We start from the raw sequence: 21,934 nt of genomic DNA on the forward strand, positions 1-21,934 counted from the left end.
TGAGCCGCATATGACCTTCTCCAAGGATGATGCCACAATACAAACAGAAGATGACTGACTTAAATAATTGACTTAGTTTCTGGTATCATTTAAGGGGGTGGAATATTTGTCAGCATGGAAGGAGATGGTCAACCGACCACACTGCTTTGCCAGAGATGGTCTGCACTTCTCCCCTCTAGGCTTTCGAATATTAGCTAAAACACTGCCCTCTCCCATATCGCCTTTTTTAGGCAATGCCAAACTGAAAGTACTTATGACATAGCAAATCAAAAACAAAGAAATGTAAAAGGGTTACCACTCTATCCTTGCAGTCTAAATATGAAACTCCACTCCCTACGATCTCTCCTAACCCTAGAGAATGCTGACATCTGTGCAGTCACTGAGACATGGTTTAAAGCCACGAAGAGCACACTGGCAGTGCAAGGGTATAATGTCTCCCACACATTTAGAACTGCAACTACACAGACAGGGCCTAAAGATAGGGGACAGGCACTTCAGCTTCTCCATATTCAAATGACCATAGGCAAAATCCCATACCACTTCCTTGCAAGCTATAGACCCATCTGTATGACCCGGGAAATATATAACATGTATTTAAGTTTACTGGAAACACTTAATATCCAACCAAATATGATATTCATGGGTGTTTTTAATTACCCCATTGTTAATGGGAGCCATATTAAATGGGAGATTCTTGGATTTTGTAAACACAAATACCCTGCACCAGATTGCCAATACACCAACCAAGGAAGCAAACATATTGGATCTGGTCCTCACTATGGGAGAGTGCTGCATACTCTCCTAGTATAATGTCCTGTCTGGTAAGGTCAGACCACAAAATATTCTCCTTTGAAGTAAAAATAAAACCTGGAACCCTAGCTAACCCTGTAATGTTTAGAAACTAATTTAAGGCTAACTTCCTTCTGTTAAGTGATAGCAAATTAAAATATCAAGCCCCCATAAAACCTGAGAATACTGCTGCCTATGCAGAATTGTTCACAGAAACCCTGTACAAACATGTTAATAGTTTCATAGAGGCAGCTGTACCCATGAGGAATAAGTACAGAACTAACTAAAAAAACAAGCCACCCTGATGAATCACAACTTCAATAGGCTCTATAACACAAGGAAGAAAATCATGTCAACAATTTGGAGGTGTAGCACCCAGCAGGATAAAAGCACTCTAATGAAACTAAAACAACTCAGAGGAAAAATGGAAAAATAAAGTCTACCAAAGCCAAATTTGAGGGAAATTTGGCCTCCCAAGCCAAGGACAACCACAAGACATTCTTTAGCTGTGTTTGTAACCTCAAAAACAATACACAATTCTGTGCAAAGCTCATTGTTAATGTAACCACCTATACTGAGCCAGAAGATACAACAAACCTACGGGCAGACAAATTCAGGTCTAACTTTTCCCTCTCTCCCCCTCAAACTTCCATCAGGAAATACCATCAAATATACCTTCCTGTACTATCACTAGGGAACAGGTCCTTAATGCTGTATCTAAGGCTAAGAACACTGCATCAGTGGGCCCAGATAGTATCCCAGGATGCCCTCTAAATAGCTTGAAACATGACCCATCAGGCTGTTTGGAATTATTATTTAACTGTATCCTGCAAACAGGATTTGCGCCTAGCAAATGGAAGATAGCAGCAGTCATCCCTTTGCACATAGGTGGGCCAGCTACAGATCCTGGAAACTAAAGACCCTTAAGTCTCTCTAGCCTCATATGCAAAGCCTTAGAAATTATCATGGAAATGATAAATAATGACATGGGAAACCTCCAGACACTGGCTCTAACCCAGTCTGGTTTTGTCACGGGCAGGTCATGACTACTAAACCTGGTGAACGTATTTGATAAAGTCACCAAAGCAATGGATGAGCCAAAACAGTTCACACTGCCTACCTTGACCTGGCGAGGCATTTGACACAATACCCCACTCAGGCATCGCTGGCAGTCTATCAGGGTAATATGATTCAGTCTTGGGTCTACTCCTTGGCTCCCAACTTTTCCAGCTCCTGAAAGAAAACTCCTGCCCCTTCTCTTTCCTCTAGCTCACCCACTCTAGGGATCTAAATTTATTCAGTGAATCAAACAGAACATGCTGGAGAGACTGATATGTGCCTCAGAGCTCGCCCCTTCTTTGGAATAAGCTTCCTATTTGGGTTATAGTATTTCAGCGAATGCTTAAAATAGCGAATGCTGTTTAATTGACCCAGTGAAGTTGAAATCCCTAAATCCTGAACACACGGAACAGAGATTTTTTTCCCCAGGGAAAATAATCACTGGGCCGTGTTTGGGACTTTGCCATTTCGTCCACTGTAGTGCGATCCCGGAGTTGGTATATTTAAGTAGGGGTGTGTGGTGGGCACAGCCCCTCCCATATTGGGGGGTGGGGGCAACCCCCCCCCCCACTTTATTTTGTTTTTGGATTTTTTTTTTTTTTTGTTAAGGAGCAGCGATTTTTTTTTTCCACTGGGAGAAAAATTGCTGTTATATGTGTTTGGGATTTAGGGATTTCGACTTTACTGGGTCGATTAAACAGCGTTTGCTGAAATAATATAGACCCTCCTATTCACACCCTCTTCAAGATCAGTCTTGATCAATAGATGGGGAATCATAAATTCACACCTATGGTGGCACCTGTGTCCCTTATGGACAGGAACAATCTGTAAAATCTGTAAAGTACTCAAGGCATAGGCACAAACCCATGATATCTTCCTGCCCCAAGGAGCCATATATTGGGTAAAATTGGGTTATATTGGCTAGGCTTTTAAAGGTTCTTGAGCCATAGTAATCTCCTGTGAACCTATGAACCTATAAACAAACTCAAGAGGGTCGGTGTAAACCCTTTTGTCACCTGATGGATAGCCGGCTGGCTCAGAGACACCACCCAGGAAGTTAGAATTAGGGAGTCCACCTCAACAAAGAGGCCAGTCACAAGTGGAGTCCCTCAGGGAATGGTTCTGGGACCTCTCCTTTTTGTCATTTACTTCTCTGAAGTCAACAAGGCCAATGCCAAAGGCCTCTGGGTGACCACATTTTCAGATGATTGCAAATCAGGAGCAGTCAAAGACTCCCCCACTGACATCCATGATCTCCAGAAAGGGCTGACAGAGACAAATAACTTGTGTCAGAGCCATGGACTAAAACTAAATGCCAAGAAATTAATACTAGTATCCTTCAGGAGGTCATCTACCCCTTGTAACTATCATATTGACAATACACCCCTAAAAGCTGATCCAGTAGTAGGGTACACAATCTAGCATTTGACCATCATGCATCTATAATAGTAAGGAAACCATTATATGTTGTGCAACTTATAAACAAAGTTATGGCATCTAGGTCCAAGGAGGTAATTGTTTCATTCATTCGGCATTTATCAGACCTATCATTGAGTTCAATGCCCCCTTTGGTATGTAACTTACCAGGCACATCCAACAAATGGAATGTCCGCAGAGGATCCTCACTAAAAGAATACAAGGAGTAAGTAACATGTCCTATGCAGACTGCCTCAACATCCTATCCCTGTATTTTGTCTCCTACAGGATGTTGAGGGGAGATCTATGCCTGGCATACAAGGCATTGTCAGACCCTACCCTGGTGGACTTCCTGCCTATCAGCAAGACAAACAAGCTCCAGAATTACCAGTTCAGAAGACTTAAACCTTGACTGTGATATAAATAGGACCTTCTGGAGAGACAGGTACAGTATGTATCCCAGAGACAACCCCTTCACTAGAACAAGCTCCACATCCACGTGAAGCAACATTCCTCCCAAACCCAATTCAAGTGTAACTTGGAGAATTTGATGGGGAACAGGAAATTCAACCCTAGTTTGGCACCTCTGTCTCTAGTGGACACACGTAGTTGGTAAATTGTTCATATCCTAGGCCTCTGCATGTAGTTGGTTCATCTCCCAAGCTCCTGCTTACTCTTATCAAGGTTACTAGAACTTGTCAGAGATGTGGGATGCATGGCTAGACTTAAAAAGGCCCTAGTGGTTGTTAGCCTTGTACACACCTGTGAGCCTATTGCACAATGTGTTGCAAGATTCTTTAAGAATCCCATCTGTTCTGATATGGAACAGTATTTAAAGGAAGAGTATGACTGCCATAGCATTCCACATAAATAGTACACCTGCAGGCTTTTTTTTTATTCACCAAATGAATAGTAATTTCATGGAAAAACATTAAAAAGAAAAAGCTTAGAAATAATTGTTTGATTATAGTGTTTTGTTGTCACTGTTACTGAGTATAAAATAAAAATTATAACAAACATTTGTTTACAATGTTGCAGTCAAAAAATTGTATTCTGTTTTGTTTCTATTTATTTTTATACAGGTTAGCTCTGACGAAGTTAGATATATTGGATGTACTTGAAGAAATCAAAGTTGGAGTAGCATATACATTAGATGGGAAGACCATTCCCTATTTCCCAGGTAAGCAGGTACTCTATCTAACATACCTGTATTTCTTTGTCTGTTCATGCACTATACTTACAAACTCATTCTTAAACTGTAAACTTTCTTGATAGAATTTAAATGGAGATAGCAATGGATTTGTTGAGAATGTACTGTGCTGGAGAACAGAATATTTACAATATATATTCTTAATTTAAATGTAGGATGTGAAGTTGTTCTATCTCGCCTTCATTCTCAGCTCGGGGGGTTTCAGAGTTACACGCCTTGTCCATAAAACCTCCATATTTAATATTTCATAATGACAGAGTTTCTCTTAGGACAAATCCATCTTTTTTACCTAAGGTATGTTCAGAGACAAATCTCAACCAGGCTGTAAAATTACCTGTTTTTTTCCCTAATTATGCTAATAAGTTGGAACATATGCTACACAAGTTGGATGTCCACAAGCAGCTTCGATTCTATTTACGCTGGACTAAGGACTTTAGAAAATCAGAACAGGTCTTTGTTTCCTTTTCAGACTCAAAGAAAGGTGCTCCAGTGGTAAAAACTACCTTGTCAAAATGGTTATCAGATTGTATCTCTTTTACATACAATTCTGTCCGTTCACAGTTACATAAAAAAATAAAGGCCCATTCAACTAGAGCTGTTTCCACATCTTCAGCCTTTCTGGCCAAACTACCAATAGATTCCATTTGTGCTGCAGCCACATGGTCTAGACCTCATACCTTTATCAATCATTACAAATTGGACAAGCCCTCCAGGGACAGGGCATCCTTTGGTTCCACTGTCCTGAGGACCGAGAAACATGGTGCTTGGGATGCTAACCCATCAATGAGAATGAAGGCGAGATAGAACAACTTCACATAAAGAAGTTATGTGCTTACCATAATGTTCCATGTGAGTTGTTCATCTCGCCTTCATTCTTACGTCCCACTCTCCTACCCCCTACCAGTGTCTTTTGGACTGAGAAGTTGAAATAAGTTGTGTTGCCTTTAGCCCTTATCTAGTGTATCCCTGGATACTAATTTTTTTTTGGGGGGGGACTTATCTAGTCAGTTAGTTGGTAGCAAAAGAAGATCTGAGGGAAACACCAGTGCATCATGGGATAGGGAGCAGGCCATGAGCTAGTTGAAGACCTCGAGCTTGAGCATTTGGCCGATTCGTAGCCGAGGATCAGCTCCGAACCCATCAGTGAGAATGAAGGCGAGATGAACAACTCACATGGAATGTTATGGTAAGTACATAACTTCTTTTTATAGCAGCTACAATGCAATACAGCTTATTAAACATAGATCTGACTTCATAGGCCCCTTGCAGTAAGTAATATTTGGGATTTTTTCTTCTGTTAGTCCCAAATGAGCACAGTTCTGAAAATTCTGTAGCTTCCAAACTAAGAGGAACAGACACCTCCTGCCATCTCACATTATGATGTCATGTTTGGGCTGTAAAGTTGTACTCAATCTTTATAATCTGACTTTTTTCTACTCTCAGTTTACATCAAAATTATTTCACATTTTTCTTGAAAGTTTCCAAGTTCAATGTTTAAATCAGGACAAAAATCTTTCCAGATGTTTCTGAAATTATCAGACCACTAAAACCTACACCAGCACTTTTTGTAGGGGAAGCAAGCTATGTGAACAGCTGTCAGAGTTCCAACACTTCATTCCAGCTGTCTAAAGAATAGATAGATGGGAAAAGGATGGATTTCAAAAGGCAAGCATCAACTAGATTCTCCCGTACCATAATCCATTCCTGAGATGCCCTTTAGTCTCTCCCATACTGTCTGCTTTATCTTATTAGGAAAAGTTGAGTTCATGCCCACCCACTGTTGACAAGAGGAGCAGCAGAGATGCATTCAGGCATTCACAATGGGAGTGAACCCTAAGATGTCAACATTTTACACCTGGTCAGCTTACATGGAGTGATACATTGAGTCTCCGCAGTGAAGGCTGAGTTGCAGACCTTGGAGTTAATATGTCTACTGATGTTCATATTGATCACTGCTGCAGTAGCCTTAGCTATATACGTTATATCCTGTCAACTATATATATAACAGTCTGCCAGCTTCCAAAGCTTCAGGGTACCTTCCATGCATTCAAACCATTAGGCCGCTCAAGCTGAGCTGCCTAAAAACTTAGGTTTGAGCACGAAGCCCTTCGGAGCTTTCCTACTACCAAAGAGGGTGCTTCTTTGTGGGCTTTCGAGGACTGACAGTCAACCTGTGCCGTTCCTTTGCTGGACAGAGCTTTTTTTGATCTTTGGGGAAAAACCTTCCACATACAAGATTTATTGTTTAAATGTGCTTTCCTGCTTAGGAACATTGTTTTTAATTTAGCAGTTTGCATTTTAATGGACTGTCATGAGACTTAATTGCATTTTTAAATGGGAGCACACTTTTTTCCTGTCAGTTTAAAAGTAGCTAAAAGTAGGTGAAAAACATTTCCACTGTAGAACAACTATGCTTTTTTTTACTTTTTGGGACTGGCAATGTGCATTAAATTGCTTTTGACTGTGTTTTTGTGGGAAAAGTGACTTTTATGAACTTTAAATATTTACCAGCTTATGCTGCTTGTTTTCCCTGAGAAAGAGGCACCATTTTCAGCTTGACCATATGACAAAATACTGATCTCAGTCAGTCCTTCTTCCAGCCCCAAAAAGAAAAAGTTAAGCAACCAGCTTTTGCTACCACAACAGGCTAGCAGATAATTCCTTAGACTAGGTGATTCCTCAGACCACTCATCTTTTACCCCAAATACCTCCAGTGTAGCACCTACAGCCACTGTGGACCAGGAATTAGCCATGTCCTCTGGCTATTGTGATTACCTCAGTGGGCAAGGGAGAGTCAATCCTGCTGGTCCTGGTAGATGGAACATGGAAGGCTTCCCTGTTTAGTCAGAATGTTGTGCCCATATCTGGGGAAGCTGCTGCTGCCATTAACAACTCTGTTGGCCCCATGTTTTCCATTCAAAAAGAATCAGAAAACTAAACATGTATCGGATTCTCCTCAATTCTTTCTAGACAGAAGTAGTTTACTAGATCTGGCTAAGGGTCTTATTCAGTTCTTATAGGTGTTTTATGGCAAAAGAAAAAGGGACACATCTTTTTCTGAAGAGATTCAAGAGTCTGAATATGTACTAGAAGATGAAGGGACAGATGCAGGGTTTTCTCCTCAGATTTCAAATTCAGATTCAGAGGAAAGCACAGTATCTGATTTTCCCTGTTGGGGGTTTCTTCTTTCTTTGAGACTATTTCCAGAATGTGCAATTGTTTTTAGTGGGAGAACACTGAGAAAATTTTAGTCCCTCAGAAAATACTACAAGCTGTTGCAAATGAAATTTCCAGAACCTTCACCTATTCCTCCAGTGCTGTCTGCCTTGGACGATGTGTGTGTTTCACTGCCGGCAGTTTTCCTGATAATCAGTCTGCTGCCCCTAAAAAGGCATATAGATTGTATAAAGGTCATCAATCTTTAAAGTTTGACCTAGCAGCTATAGCTTTAGTTAATCATACTGCTGCTAAATATTTAGTTAATTTCAATCCTACACTTTCTGACAAGGATTGGAAAATAATTATTTCTAAGATGGCTGCACACTGATTTACAGCTTGACTTCAGCTCTCCCAGTGTGAAAAGAGAAACTCCAAAACTGCTGCCAGTGATCATAGGAGGTTACTAGACTATTGACCTTAGGGTCCTTACAAGATTAGCCAAGTTTTACCCTTATTTCCACGATCAGCACCTATCACCCCTGTCCACGAGGGACATAGGTTGAACCCCTGGGGTAAACTTATGGGTTACCCATCCAGTCATCCAGATTGCATTCGAAGAGGGCCAATGACATGCTGTGCTTGACATGAAGCAGGAGTTTGCTCCAAAGATGTGGTAACCTCTGGGAAACAAATCCATCCCTTTAGCAGGTTCTGTTAATGTTCCAAACCAGGTTAAGGCCATCAGCTTGAGTAACCCGTGTATCATTTGACTTACGGATATGCAGCATTTCCAATAAAGCAGGGTCAAAGATTGCCCTATATGCAAGGCAGAGATCATCTCTGAGCAATCTGTATGAAACATAATAAAGTGACAGTGATTTCAGATGGTCCTCATAGGACAGATGCTGAAGACCTTGAATTTTCCTTGTGAGGAACCTTTGTGGTCTTTCCAATTGCTGCAGATGCTTGGAAAGGTACATACCAGAAAGGGCATTGTATTCAATTATTGGCCTGATAAGGGGAGAGTACAGGGAGGTTATAACTTCTTTTTTTCTGGAGGCAGTGCCCTTACTTATGAGATGAGCAATATAGAATGCCCTTCTTACCACTGTGGAGACATGGTGATCAAAGGTAATGTTGCTGTCAACCTGTGTGCCTAAGTCTCTCACCACTGAGTGAGTACTTAGGGTGTTGTTATTGATGTGGTAGTTAGCAGGAACATCACTCTTACCGGAAGGGATGATAATACATTTTTTTGCATTAAGTTTAAGGCCATGACTTTGGCATCAGTCATATGTTTGTGTAAGACCCTCTTGTTGGATGTTGACATTGTTTGTAGATTCTATGACCGCTCCCAGTTTGCAGTCATCAGCAAACTTTGTCAGCGACAGACCTTTTGTCTTAGCTTGCACTTCTGAGAAAAAGATTCCAAACAGTAGAGGTCCCAGGACTGATCACTGTGGAACACCACTGGTTACAGGTCTACTGTTGGAGGTGAATTCCCCTGTTTTGACTATATGGGTTCCATCTTATCCATCCATCCTATGGGTTCCATCTTATCACCCATCCTAGCTGGGTGAGTTTGTCAATTATGCCTGAGAGGGGGATAGTGTCAAAAGCTTTGGTCAAGTCTAGGTAGGCTGTGTGCACAGATTTCCCCTTGTCAAGGGCTTTGTTGACTGTCTTGAAGAAGTCTAACAGGTTTAACAGGCATGATATCCTTTTGATAAATCCAAATTGAATAGGGTCAAGTGTTTGGAGGTTACCAGTGTCTTTCTTGATAAGGTCCATGATGATTCTCTCCATGGCCTTGCAGGTAAGGCTAGTCAGGCTAATAGGTCTATAGTTCCTGGGGTCAGTGGAAGTGGTCCCCTTTGTGCAAGGGGATAACGGTTGCCTTTTTCCATTCAGTTGGTATGAAGCCAGTGCTTGGAGTATGATCGAAAAGAGTACCCAGTGGCATTGCTAATTCTTGTTTGAGCCCGTGTAGGACACAGCCTTGGATGTTATCAGGTCCCATTTGTTTTTGACCTTAGAGAGGGCGTTCACAACCTGCTCTTTAGAGATACAGGGTAGAGGACAGGTGGTAGGGATGACTTGTGTAAGCGTGACAGGGAAGGGGGATTGAAGTGATATTGTCAACTTGAGTAAAATTCAGTTCAGGTGAGGGAAAGAGGAAGGAAGAAAGTAAGTGAAACAACTTATTTTCTTAACAGTATTTCTACGAAACTTTTCACAATGTAACTTGCATATTTTATTGTAAAGTATCTTAGTTGTTCTTGTTTGTGATAAAATTATTAAAGTAAATAGAACCCTTTTTTCTTTGCCTTTATCCCTTTCTTCTCTTTTTTTTTCTCTTTCTTCTTTCGCGGTATTAAGAAATGTAGGCATTACAGTGCAAAAATAGATGCAAAGCTAGAAAAAAGCATGTTTAAGTTAATAGGCTGTAATCATGGGTTGTTGATGTGGGAGATGGAGTGTAAAAATACACACATCATAATATATACAGAGCTGACATGTTTTCTCTTACTTTTGCATAGGTGAATGTCTAGATTAAGACTCCTGGCTTAATCTTATAACAAATTTTAAGTGTAGCCAATTAAATATGAGAGCATTGAATATGATGAAAGGTCTTCCTTTAGCAATAAACATTTCAGCTTGTCTTTCAAGCTGCAACAGAGAACTACATTTTATCTTTTTTCTCGTATTTTTCCATGGAGGCAAGCTGATAATAAGGCAATAAAAGACAGAACGCTGTTTTCATCAAGGATAAAAGTTAATTATTTCTGAAAGCATGCATGTAGTTTTCACATCTGAGAGAGGGGAAATAAAGATAAAAAAGAATAGACACCAATTAGTGTAAGTAGAAGCAAAAACAATAATATGCATCTTAGCATGGATAACCTCAGTTTTTGGTTAACTAAGGCCTGTGTTAGCAGCTGTTTATTTGGCACTCATGCTCCTGTTAGGAGGGATAAACTTTATTATTTGAATATGTACATAGTTATGTTTGTATTAAGTTAATAAGTTATGGGGGTGTTCTGGGTGTGTTTTTTTTTTGTTGTTTAAAGGTTTTTATTAAAACAAAAAGTCTTTTAAAATGTGACATGGGTTCCAATACTGATAATAAGAAAAAAATGTATAAAGTATCAACCTGCCAAACATTAATGGGTGCATTTATTACAAAAGCTGTTATTAGACATGTAAAAAAGCTGCCGTATATAATAGGTGAGAATAATGATGTCTTACCGTAATGGCAACACTTTCCATATTATCTTGGAATATGAATGGTCTCATGGGTATAGACAAAAAGGAAAGAATACTCAATTATATTAAGAAATGCAAAGTGCAAATAGTAATGCTACAGAAGACACATTTGGAAAAAACTGAGCTTGTGAATTTGATAAAGAAAAAATATAGGATGGATATTCTGCAGAATATCAAGGTCAAAGAAAAATAGAAATACCTATATTAATTGCTAGAGGGACTCTAGTAGTGATAGAAGAGGGGACAAAAGAAAATAATCGCAGATTTGTATTTGTAAGGAGCTACTGGCAAGGGACGAGGATTACACTGGCATGTATTTATATTCTACCTAAAACTGCTATTTTGGGAAAAAATTGGGAGAAATAATCTGCTAGCAGCAGGGAATATTACTTATAGTTGGAGACTGGAATTTGATTTGCGACAATGAGGAAGTATCTGGGGGGCCTAGAAGGCAAATATAAAAAAGAAGGTAGGTTTTTGAAGAAATTTATGAAAATACTTAATTGAGAGCTTTAATATACATCCAATAACTATTTCAGATCACACGCCAGTAATTACTAAGACAAAAATGCAGGGCAATGAAGTAAAGATGGGACTGTTGCTTCCCCACCTACCTGTTAAAAAGAGAGGAATTTAAGAAATTGTGAAATTGTCTGGGAGTTATTGAGGAAAATAGAAAGTACTCGAAAAGTTATAGCTAGTGAGTGGGATAAAATGAAAATGGAGTTTAAAAATAAGGCAGGAATAAAAGGAAAAGAGATGTGGCTAATTATTTAGAGGGGCTGACATAAATTATTACAAAATAAGGGGAATCTCATAGAACAAGAGGAGGCACAATTGCACAGAATGTTAAAGTGAAAGTAAGGGTAATATGCATGAGTTTAGAAAGTCTGCTGTCAAGCAATTGCTTTTTGATAACTCCAGATCACAAACACATTTGGCACAACTCAGGGAACAGAAAGTAGACAGCTTTTTTTTTTTTTTCCAAACTTAGGGAGCCCGTAACAAGAAAAATAACCAGAGATCCTCTAGAGGTATTAGAGATATTTTAGAAATTTTATGAACATTTTTATAAAACAGCGAAGTGGGGAAATCAAGAAAAAGCACAAATGGAAAAATACATGGAAGCTATAATATGCCAAGATTACAGGTAGATTAGGGTCCACAGCTAACAGTTAAGATAGGAGGAGAAGAGATAATAATAGTGATGTAGAACCAAACTACAGGAAAGTCTCTAGTAATACATGGTATTCTGGTGGAAGTTTGGAATTTAGTTGGGAAGAAAGTGATACACATCTGGAAGGTTTTAACAGTATTTTAAATGGAGGGGAGGCACCAACATCTTAGAAAAAACTGTGGCGTCTAGAATACCTAAAGACAGTAAAGACCCATCTGATCCAATAACTGTAACTAGCTTTCTATCTTTTATTGTAATCTTCAACATGTTTAATGTCATGTGGAGCTTTTCTCCCTGGGCCTCCACTGAAAATGGGCTCACCTAGGCCCAGTAGACCTTCCTGGTAAACAAATGCAATAAAAAAAAAAATAATAATACATATACGTCCATTTCAATTCTAAACCGTGATTATAAAGTGTTTATGTCTATAATGGCTAAAAGAATGGCAAATGTGATGCCAAAATTGATAGACCATAGACACATAGACCAATGTGGTTTTGTGGAGGGGAGGCAGATATTTGACAACATTAATAGAACAATGATGGTCCTGAGGGAAGCAAAAAGTAAGAAAATACTGCTGTTATTGGTGGGCCTTGAAGCAGAAAAAGCATTCATCAAGGAAGCTTGGATTTTATGAGTAGGGCAGTGAAAGCATTTGCATTTCCTGATACAATAATAAGGTTACTATCATGATATATGAGGAGTCGGAGGCACAATCAATGTGGGAAGTTTCCTTTTTCATAAGTTGTGTCTGAACAGAGAAACCAGGCAGGGGTGTCCTCTTTCCTCTTTGTTATTTGTCTTATGTTTAGAATCACTGGCAGTGAAAATGAAGGACACAGAAATACAGGGATATAATTGGTATGGTGTTCAAGAAAAGTTGGCTTTATTTGCAGATGATATTATTTTGTAGCTGATGGAACCAAAAAGTACATCTCAGTGTTGTGGAATATTCTGAGATAGTTCTGGATTTTATTGGAGTATAATATTAATGAAGATAAAACAAAGGTTATAGCTATAAACTGTGTACCCACATATGAAATGGTCCAGCAATAGCCATACTTATAAGGACATAATAAAATGAAGTATTTGGGAGTATGGAGTAAAAATGATTCAGTTATGGCAGTTAAGGATATGTGGGAAGATACTAAATAAAAGATGATGCAAAAACTGAGAAACTGGATACTTACCACTATTGTTAGGCAGCACAGTGGCTCAACATATAGTGTTGTCACCTCACAGCAAGATGCTCCCTGATTCAATTCATGGCTGGGGTGCCTTTTGTGTGGAGTCTGCATGTCTCCCCTGTATTCATGTGAGTTTCCTCTGGGTGCTCTGGTTTCCTCCCACATTCCAAATACATACAGTAGGTGGCCTGGGCACTCTAAATTGGCTAGAGGTGTGAGTGTGAATGTGAGGTTCGGAAGAACAACAGTGGCAGAGCTAGCCACCTGAATGTGTGTACCTTGGCTCTAGATGATTATCAGTGTTGAAGTGACACCCCAACCCCATGTGCAGAACTGGGAAAAAGAGGTTGTGGATGGATGCATGCATGGATGGATGGGAAACTGGAAGCTCTTGCCTGTGGATATGGACAGCAAGATACAAGTAAAAATGTTTTAGTTTCTTTAATTTTATACACAGGTCAGGCATATTTTTATAAACCAGAAGAGAAGCTGTGGACAATAATTAATAAAAAGTTGAAGGATTTTATTTGGGAGGGGAAGAGAGCAAGAGTTAAGTGGGATAAGTTAATCCTCTCAACAGAACAAGGAGGTTTAGGATTACCTAATTTGAAGGGATATTTCAGAGATACACATTTAAGGCTCTAGAACATAACACAAGCACAAAGCTACAATTCAAAGTGGAAAGGGATAATAATAAAGCAGGGGGTAATTCAAGAAATAAGGAAAGAATGGGGGTTTGGATGCAGATCCCCAGAAAGAATAATAGCAGTCATACAGAATATTATATTCATAAAGTAGAAGCAGTCATTATGAATATTATATTCATAAAGTAGCAGAAAGTCCACCAATATCTAAGCCAACATGGGAGTGGAGAAAGGAGATTCTGCCAATAGTGATGACTGCAATTAAGGGTACAGAGAATAGTAAAGAGGGTCCTGGAATTTACTGGAGGAAGCTGTCAAAGGAATAAAGGTTTTGGAAACAATTAAAGAGGGAAAGATAATCGAATGGGAAGACATCAAGAAGACATTTAAATTGCAGGCTAGTGATTGCCCTCCCTGTCAGGGATTGCTATCAGACTCTAGACAAAGAGAAAGGGACAGGGGAATCTTAAATGAAACACCTGTACTGGTTGACTTTTTAAATGAATAAGGAACAGAAGCTGCTGTTAAAAAGGGGATAATTAGTAGGGCATATAAAATATTGCACAATAACTCTAGGAATCAATCAGAAAAGGCCGGAAGAGATTGGGAAGAGATATTTGGTATGCAAGTCACAAAGAAAAAATTTGGAAGACATATGTATGGCTCCCAAATATGCAACAAAGTGTACAAGATTTAAGTTTTTTTCCTGGAAGAGTTTGCATAGATACTTTTATACCCCAAGCAGACTCCATTTTTTTTCCTCAGGTAGAGGGCAAATATTGTAGGTGTGATGAGGAAGAAAGAGGTAACTGGTAACATATGTTTTGGGAGTGTAAAGAGCTGGCAGACTTAAAACAATTCCCTACAGAGTACTCTGTCAGGAATACCTGGTGAGCAAATGAGTCTAAGGAAATTATTTTGTGTGCTGGGATGCAGAATCGAAATTGCCTAGACATAGTAATGCCTGTTAAGTTTAGTTATGGTGGCTGCCAAAAAGCAATTACTAGAAAATGGAAATCAAAATATAAAGCAGATGTACTTGAAGAAGCAAATATTGTAAAAGAGATAAAAACAGGAAGTGGGATCTTTAGAAAAGGGTAGGAGTAAATTGCATAGAAAAATGGAACTTGTGAGAACAGTTCATGCAGAAAATGTTCTGGAGAAGAAATGAGGTTTAAGAGAAGTCAGGACTTGAATAACTTATGTAATTTGCTTAGATTATGTATCACATATATTATGTATCCTATAATGCTTGTAAATGTGAACTTGTTAATATGGTTTGATTACTTTTATGTAAATGTTAAACTTTGCTAATGTTACAAGTGATAATTCAATAAAGGTGATTAAAAACAAGGATAGGAAAATAATTAAGTGTGGGAACAAAGTGCATGCTTCTGCAACTTTGACTTTCAGAATTTTGAATTTTCAGGCTGTTTTAAGGAGGTTTGCCTGGCTGTGTTCTCAGGACCTCCCAGATGATGTGAAAAATAAGATTTTAAATTCTGCTTTGGAAAGGGATTTAGTTTTTGGTCTCTGCTGCAGAGGTTATCAAAAAGTGTTATGAAAGTGATAATCCAATACAGAGAATCTCTAAGATTTTTTTAGCCCTCCTTTTCCAGTTTTTCTGAGGGATTTGCAAACCCCTCATACAGTTTGGCAAGAAGCAAAATAAACAGTCTCACCAAAATGCAGGTAAATGGATGATATGATGTTGTCAGTCATGCCTTTATTCTTACTTGTGGGTCGAATCTGATCCGTCAGATCCGTTTTGGCCTTTTTCAAAGGCTTGAGGCCACCAGAAAAGCTTGTGGGCTTTCTACCTTACCCATAATGCAGTTCCATAAATCCCTCAGAGCTCATTTGCCGTTTAGCGAAAGACATGGCCTTCTCAAGAAGCTCTGGGCTAAGTGACAATTTTATTATATATTCTCACTTAATTTTGTATAGAATTTAGTTTAGCAAATTCCTTACCCCTTTTATGTCCGCTTTAGATAGAGGACGATCTTCTGAGTGCAAGTGTTGTTCCCTTTCCTTTGTGTGTGTGTGTTTATGTATATGTGTGTGTGTGTGTGTGTGTGTGTGTGTGTGTGTGTGTGTGTGTGTGTGTGTGTGTGCGCACACGCGCGCGCGTGCGCATTATTTTTCTGTAGTACCCTATTTTTTTCTGTATCTGGTTAAACTGTTTGAATTATGTCTCATAAACCAGAAGGAAAACCCTTAGGGTTCAAAATATGTGAACAGTGTGGAAAGAAGATGTCTCTAAGTGATACACACACTTTATGTGTGTATTGCTTGGGGCTCTTTCATCTGCAGGAGTCATGCTCCATTTGTCATGGATTTAATCAAAGGGCTCTTCTGGAGTGAAAAAATAAGCTTATCTTAAGGGATTGCTTAAAATCCCTTTTTCTGAGGCTATTTCTCCAGAGTCTGCTGTTTTGTCTAAATCTTCAAAATCTGACAAGTCACTAAAATGACCTTCTTTGACTCCAAAGTCTTCGGAGGCAAAACAAAAAGTTGCTAAGCTGTCTGTTCCAACAGATTCTTTGAAGTAGCTAGCCGTTATCAGATCAGAGAAGTCTTTGGAGCAACATAAGCCTTCAGCTCCAACCTCTTCTTCTTCTACCAAATTTAGATATCGGAGCCATTCTCCATCATTGGAGCTAATACCTTCTCAGCTTCCATTTCCTTTTTTGATGAAATTCAGGTCTCTCCCCTTATCTACCTGGTCTACCAGGGGTTTATCTGATGATGATGTGGATAGGGTAGTGCAGAGGCTTCTGAAGACACCAGCTTTGGCCAAATTATTACTGGATCTGAGCCCAAAGGCATCGGATCCCACTAAATCCTCTGCATCGGTGCCTACTCCTCCGCTGATCCATCCCCCTGGTTTCGGAGCCAGAATATTCGGATGTCCAACTGGTGTCTGTCTCAGATCCTGGACCCATGGGTTCCTCTGATCCAATGTCTGCTCTGAGTGCTTCTGCTCAGTCAGAGGGGGAAATCTGTATGAGTCGACACTCCCCCATCGGACCCGGGGAGCGGGTTCAGATCTCACCAGATCCGACCTTGCCTCTCAGGCTTTGGTGTGGGTGAGTTTGGATCCTACCTCTGCCTCAGAGCTTCTGTCTTCTGCACTGGAGATTCCCTCAGCTCCAACAACCTTTTTGTCGGATCCAGGGTGTTCTTTGAATTGCTGACAGACTGGGTTTGAGGTTATGAGGAGAGTAATGACTGCATCCCAGGCTCAGACACAGTCTACCCAGGATCTTCCTTCCAGTTCGGGGCCAGTAACTTTACCTTCTCTTGTATCCCTTCAACAGAACCACAGAGACCATAGGCCTCAGGACATCCAGCAAGGGACCCCCCCTTCTGAAACTTCCCCAGATTACCCCACTAAGAAAGTCCCTCAGAAGAGGACTTGCAAGAAGAAGCATCTTGACTCCCCAGATGAATCAGTCACATCTGATACTTACCTCGATGATGCAGAAGGTCCCCACGGTCACCATAGTAAAACAAAGAGGTGACTGGCAGTACACAACCCATTCAGCTGAGGAGTCAGTATACCTGAAAGCTTTCGGGTCTCACCCTTCCACCTCTTGGATGACCCCTCCTACTGATAAGCTTATTGATTAATCTGACAGAAGGCTTGGGAGACCCCAGAATACATAGAGCCGACTCCTAGGAGGCTAAATAAGTATATTACTGCCACTAAGGACAAGCCTTTCCTTACCAAAGGTGTAGCTGTTGATGCTATGGTCGTGGCAGTGGCCACCAAAAGGGAACTGTCTGAGACCAATTCCTATATCCATCCCCAGAATAAGGATTTTATGACCATGGATAAGTATGGGAAGCACGTTTTCATCAGTGACATTTGCCTTACAATCGCTGAACTACTTGACTCACTTTACTAGGTTACAGAGGGACCTGTTGAAAGAACTGTCAGACTCCCTCCAAGGAGCTGTAGCGGATGCAATGGCAGACAACATTACCACTCAGCTCGCCACCTTCACTTCAGTTGTAAACTCCTCCATGAGACTCATGGCATAAGTAGGGCAGCAGATTTAGGCATCTCTCTCTCAGAAAGCAGGCCTGGATGTGCCTTTGCGATTTCACTAAGTTCTTCAGTTCTTCCTTCATTAACTCCCCTTTTGATGGCTCCTCTCTGTTTGGGAACCAAGTTAAAGAGATGATCACCAGGTGTGAACAGGAAGGCAAGACCTTATCTGCCATTGGAGTACATTTTTCCACACCCACCAGACCCTTTCACAAAGGTCAGAGAGGTGGTGGAAAGATGTGGTTCAAAAAATCACAAAGGTCTTTACAAGACACACAGGGTGAAAGTTCCCCTAGAGGCAGAGGGGGGAACAGTAATGATAGACACCACCCTCATGGCAAGGGGGCTTGCAGGATCAGGGCTCGAGGGAATCTCTCTTTGGTAAGCCTCAGCACTCCTGAGGGCATGCCCGATTGTCTGCCTTTGGAGGCAGTTGGGGTATGATTGTCTCTGCACCTTCATTCCTGGCTAAGAATAACAAACGACAGATGGGTGCAGAACATAATATCCAAGGGTTATGTCATTCCCTTTTCTTTCCCGACTCCTGTAAACAAAACAGTTCCAGATGTTCCACCATTCAAAAGGAACAAGCAACTTTAGATATTCAAAAGTTGCTAAGAAAAAGAGTCATCCAAGAAGTCCCCACAGACCAGAGAGGATTTGTAACTTATGATTCTTTTTAGTTCCAAAGAAAACAAGGGGACTGGAGACCTATTTCTGGATCTTAGCAATCTCAACAAATTGGTGAAAAAGAGCAAGTTCCATTTCGTAACACTGCAGTCAATACTTCCTTTTTTGGAAAACGCAGATTGGATGTGCTCTATAGACCTTCAGGATGCATACAACCATATACGAATGGAAAGGCAGTCCAGAAGGCACTTGCACTTCCAGCTAGGAGCCAGTCACTTCCAATTTCAAGCTCTGCCCTTTGGTCTCACTGCAGTCCCCAGAGCATTCACCAAATGCATGGCAGTAGTCGTGGCTCATTTGAGACGTCAAGGATTCTGGGTGTTTCCATATCTGGGCGAGTGGCTCATAACCACCTTGACCAGGCATCTTCTGCTACAGGCAAAAGACTCCATGCTACAACTCTGTTCCACTCTAGGGATTACAGAAAACTACGAAAAATCTGCTCTAGAGCCATGTCAGAACTTAGTCATTATAGGAGCAGAAATAGACACACAAAGGATGATAGCAAAACTTCCACAAGACAGAGCAGATGACCTTCGATATTACGTAAGAATGTTGATCAGAAAGAAATGAGCTTCTGCCAAACTAGTTCTTCAAGTACTGGGAAAAATGGCTGCCTCAAATGTCCTTATTCCCTTAGGTCGTCTTCACATGAGAATACTGCAATGGTTACTTTCAATGCAGTGGTAAATTCTAGAACTACCAAAATCATGATAAATTCATGCAAAAAGTATCTTCAATGATGGATTCACGTTCCTGTGGTATATCAAGGCTATTACTTTATTCCATCCCAAACCCAACCCAAAGTGACCATGAACGCTTCCCAGATAGGGCGGGGGGAATTATCTAGGGAAGACAGTCCAAGGCATCTGGTATCAACATGAAGCCCATTTGCACATAAGCATCCTGGAGATGCGGGCGGTGCTTTTAGTGTTGCAAGCATTTTAAGATACTTTGGCTCTAAGAACTATAGCAATTCACTCAGACAACATGTCTGTGTCAGATACATAAACAAACAAGGGGGGACCAGATCTTACCCCCTGTGTCGAGAAGCCCTGATGGTCTAGCAATGAGCTACATCTTCCAAACACTTTGTGATAGCAATGCACATTCCGGGGAGGTCCAGCATAATAGCAGACAAGTTGAGCAGAGCCATACTGTGGCCTCACAAGTGGTCCCTCAATAAGAATATTGCGAAAGAGATCTTCCAAAAATGGGGCCAGCCTTGCTGTGATTTTGCTTCACTCACCAATACCAAATGCAGCAACTACTTTGTCCTGATCCCCCCTCCAGGGGAGTCACCAAGGGATGCATTTGTTCACAATTGGCCCCCAGGACTTCTTTATGCCTTTCCTACTATTGCTTTAATTCCCAAATTTTTGCAGAAAGGAGGTTTGTTGAAGATTACAGTAATCCTAATTGCCCCGTATTGGCCTCAACAAATTTGGTTCTCCTTCCTTCGGCCTCATGTTCAGGACGAACCTTGGATTCTGGACCCTGTTCCAGACCTTCTGACTCACCCATCAGGGATGGTTCTTCCCAATCTAAACAGTCTCAAACTGACAGCTTGGCTGCTCCGATTCCCCTGATAGCCAGGTTACCTTCCCTTTCCTCTCCTGTTAGACACATTTTCGTGTCTTCTCATAAGTCATGGACATGAAAACTGTACAAAGGAAAATGGAAGAAATTTGTTTCATGGGCTAACTCTAATCAGATTGATCACTTTACTGCTCCCAGTCATTCTATACTAGATTTTTTGGCTAAGCTCTTCAATGAAGGTGCTGCTGCAGCTGCTATTAGAGTTCAATTGGCAGCAATTTCAAACTTTCATATAGGAAAGACTGGACATGGAATGGACATGGAATTATATCAAGCAGACTTTGTAAAGTATTCTTAAAGGGAACTACAATGCTAAGACCCCCATACAAAGATCCATCCCCTTCTAGGGATCTGAATTTTGTTTTGTCCAATATTATCTTCCCCCCCATTTGAACCTTCTGCTACCTGTGACAAAGTATCTTTCTTGGAAGATGCTCTTCCTTGTAGCTATTACCTCAGTGGGGAGAGTTTTAGAATTACAAGCTTTATCTGTCAAACCACCATACTTGATTTTTCATAAAGACAGAGTTTCATTATGCACCAACCCCTCTTTTCTGCCCAGTTTTGTATCTGGAAGTAACCTCAATCAGTCTATTGAGTTACCTGTATTCTTCCAAATTTTCAGAATAAAGGGGGATACTCCTTACACCTAGTGGATGTTCATAGACATTTGCTGTTTTACCTACATAGAACTGCAGAACTCAGAAAAATCAGATCAGTTATTTGTTTCCTATTCCAACATTAAGAAAGGCTTACCAGTATTTAAGGTTACCTTGGCCAAATGGCTTTCTCAGTGCATTTCCTTTATCTATGATTCTAAAGACAAAACTCTTTCTGCACCTGTCAAAGCTTATTCCACCAGGGCGATGGCTACATCTTCAGCTTTCCAAGCTAGGCTGCCTTTAGATAATATCTGTACTGCAACCACATGGGCAAGCCCTCATACCTTTATTACTCATTACAAAGTGGATTTGGCCTCCAGGAGCATCCTTTGGTTCTATGGTCCTGAGGAATATTCTCCCACGAGCCACCCAAGAATCAGGTAGCTTGGGATGTGGTCCCACAAGTGAGAATAAAGGTGAGATTGACAACATCACTTAAAAAAGTTATGTACTTACCGTAGTTCCATGTGTGTTGTCCATCTCCGCGTTTATTCTCACAACCCACTCACCTACCCCCTACCTATGGTCCTGGGAGACCGGGTAGTAGTAATTAGATATCGTTGGACTCTAGCCACTGAAACCATTTCTTTCTTTTACACTATAGTTTTACCTTTAACTTCCACTAACGTTTGTTTATTATGGGCAAACAAGATGTGAGGGATTTAGGGAACTGCATATTGGGTAAGGTAGAATGTCCCATGAGCTTTGCTGGAGGCTTTGAGCTTTTGAAAAAGGCCAAGATGGATCAGATGAATCAGATCCAACCCACAAGTGAGAATAAAGGTGGAGATGGACAACACACATGGAGCATTATGCTAAGTACATAACTTGTTTTTTAAAAAGAAATGGAAAGGTGGTTCCACAAAGAATACAGCCCCCCCACCAACCAATGACAGCTCAACAAATCAGAAAGACTATTTAGGGGACCTTGTCCCTCCCCCCACCCTGGCATTCCATTTTCCCTTCTAGAAAGTCTGAATCTCTGTGTCTCTCTTTGGCAACAGATAGTTTGAGACAAATG

General features: G+C 40.5%; 1 protein-coding gene across 1 annotated transcript in view; it reads left to right on the forward strand.

The window, feature by feature from the left end:
- Window positions 1-21,934, forward strand: part of ADSS2 (adenylosuccinate synthase 2) — a 1,823,915-nt gene that overhangs the window by 1,667,827 nt on the left and 134,154 nt on the right. The window contains exon 11 of the mRNA XM_044058193.1: window positions 4,347-4,444. Coding sequence (XP_043914128.1) covers window positions 4,347-4,444 — 98 coding nt within the window. The remainder of the gene's footprint in view (window positions 1-4,346; window positions 4,445-21,934) is intronic.

Source organism: Protopterus annectens, chromosome 1.part2, assembly GCF_019279795.1.
Source record: "Protopterus annectens isolate FY-2018-M chromosome 1.part2, PAN1.0, whole genome shotgun sequence".
Taxonomy (NCBI): domain Eukaryota; kingdom Metazoa; phylum Chordata; order Ceratodontiformes; family Protopteridae; genus Protopterus; species Protopterus annectens.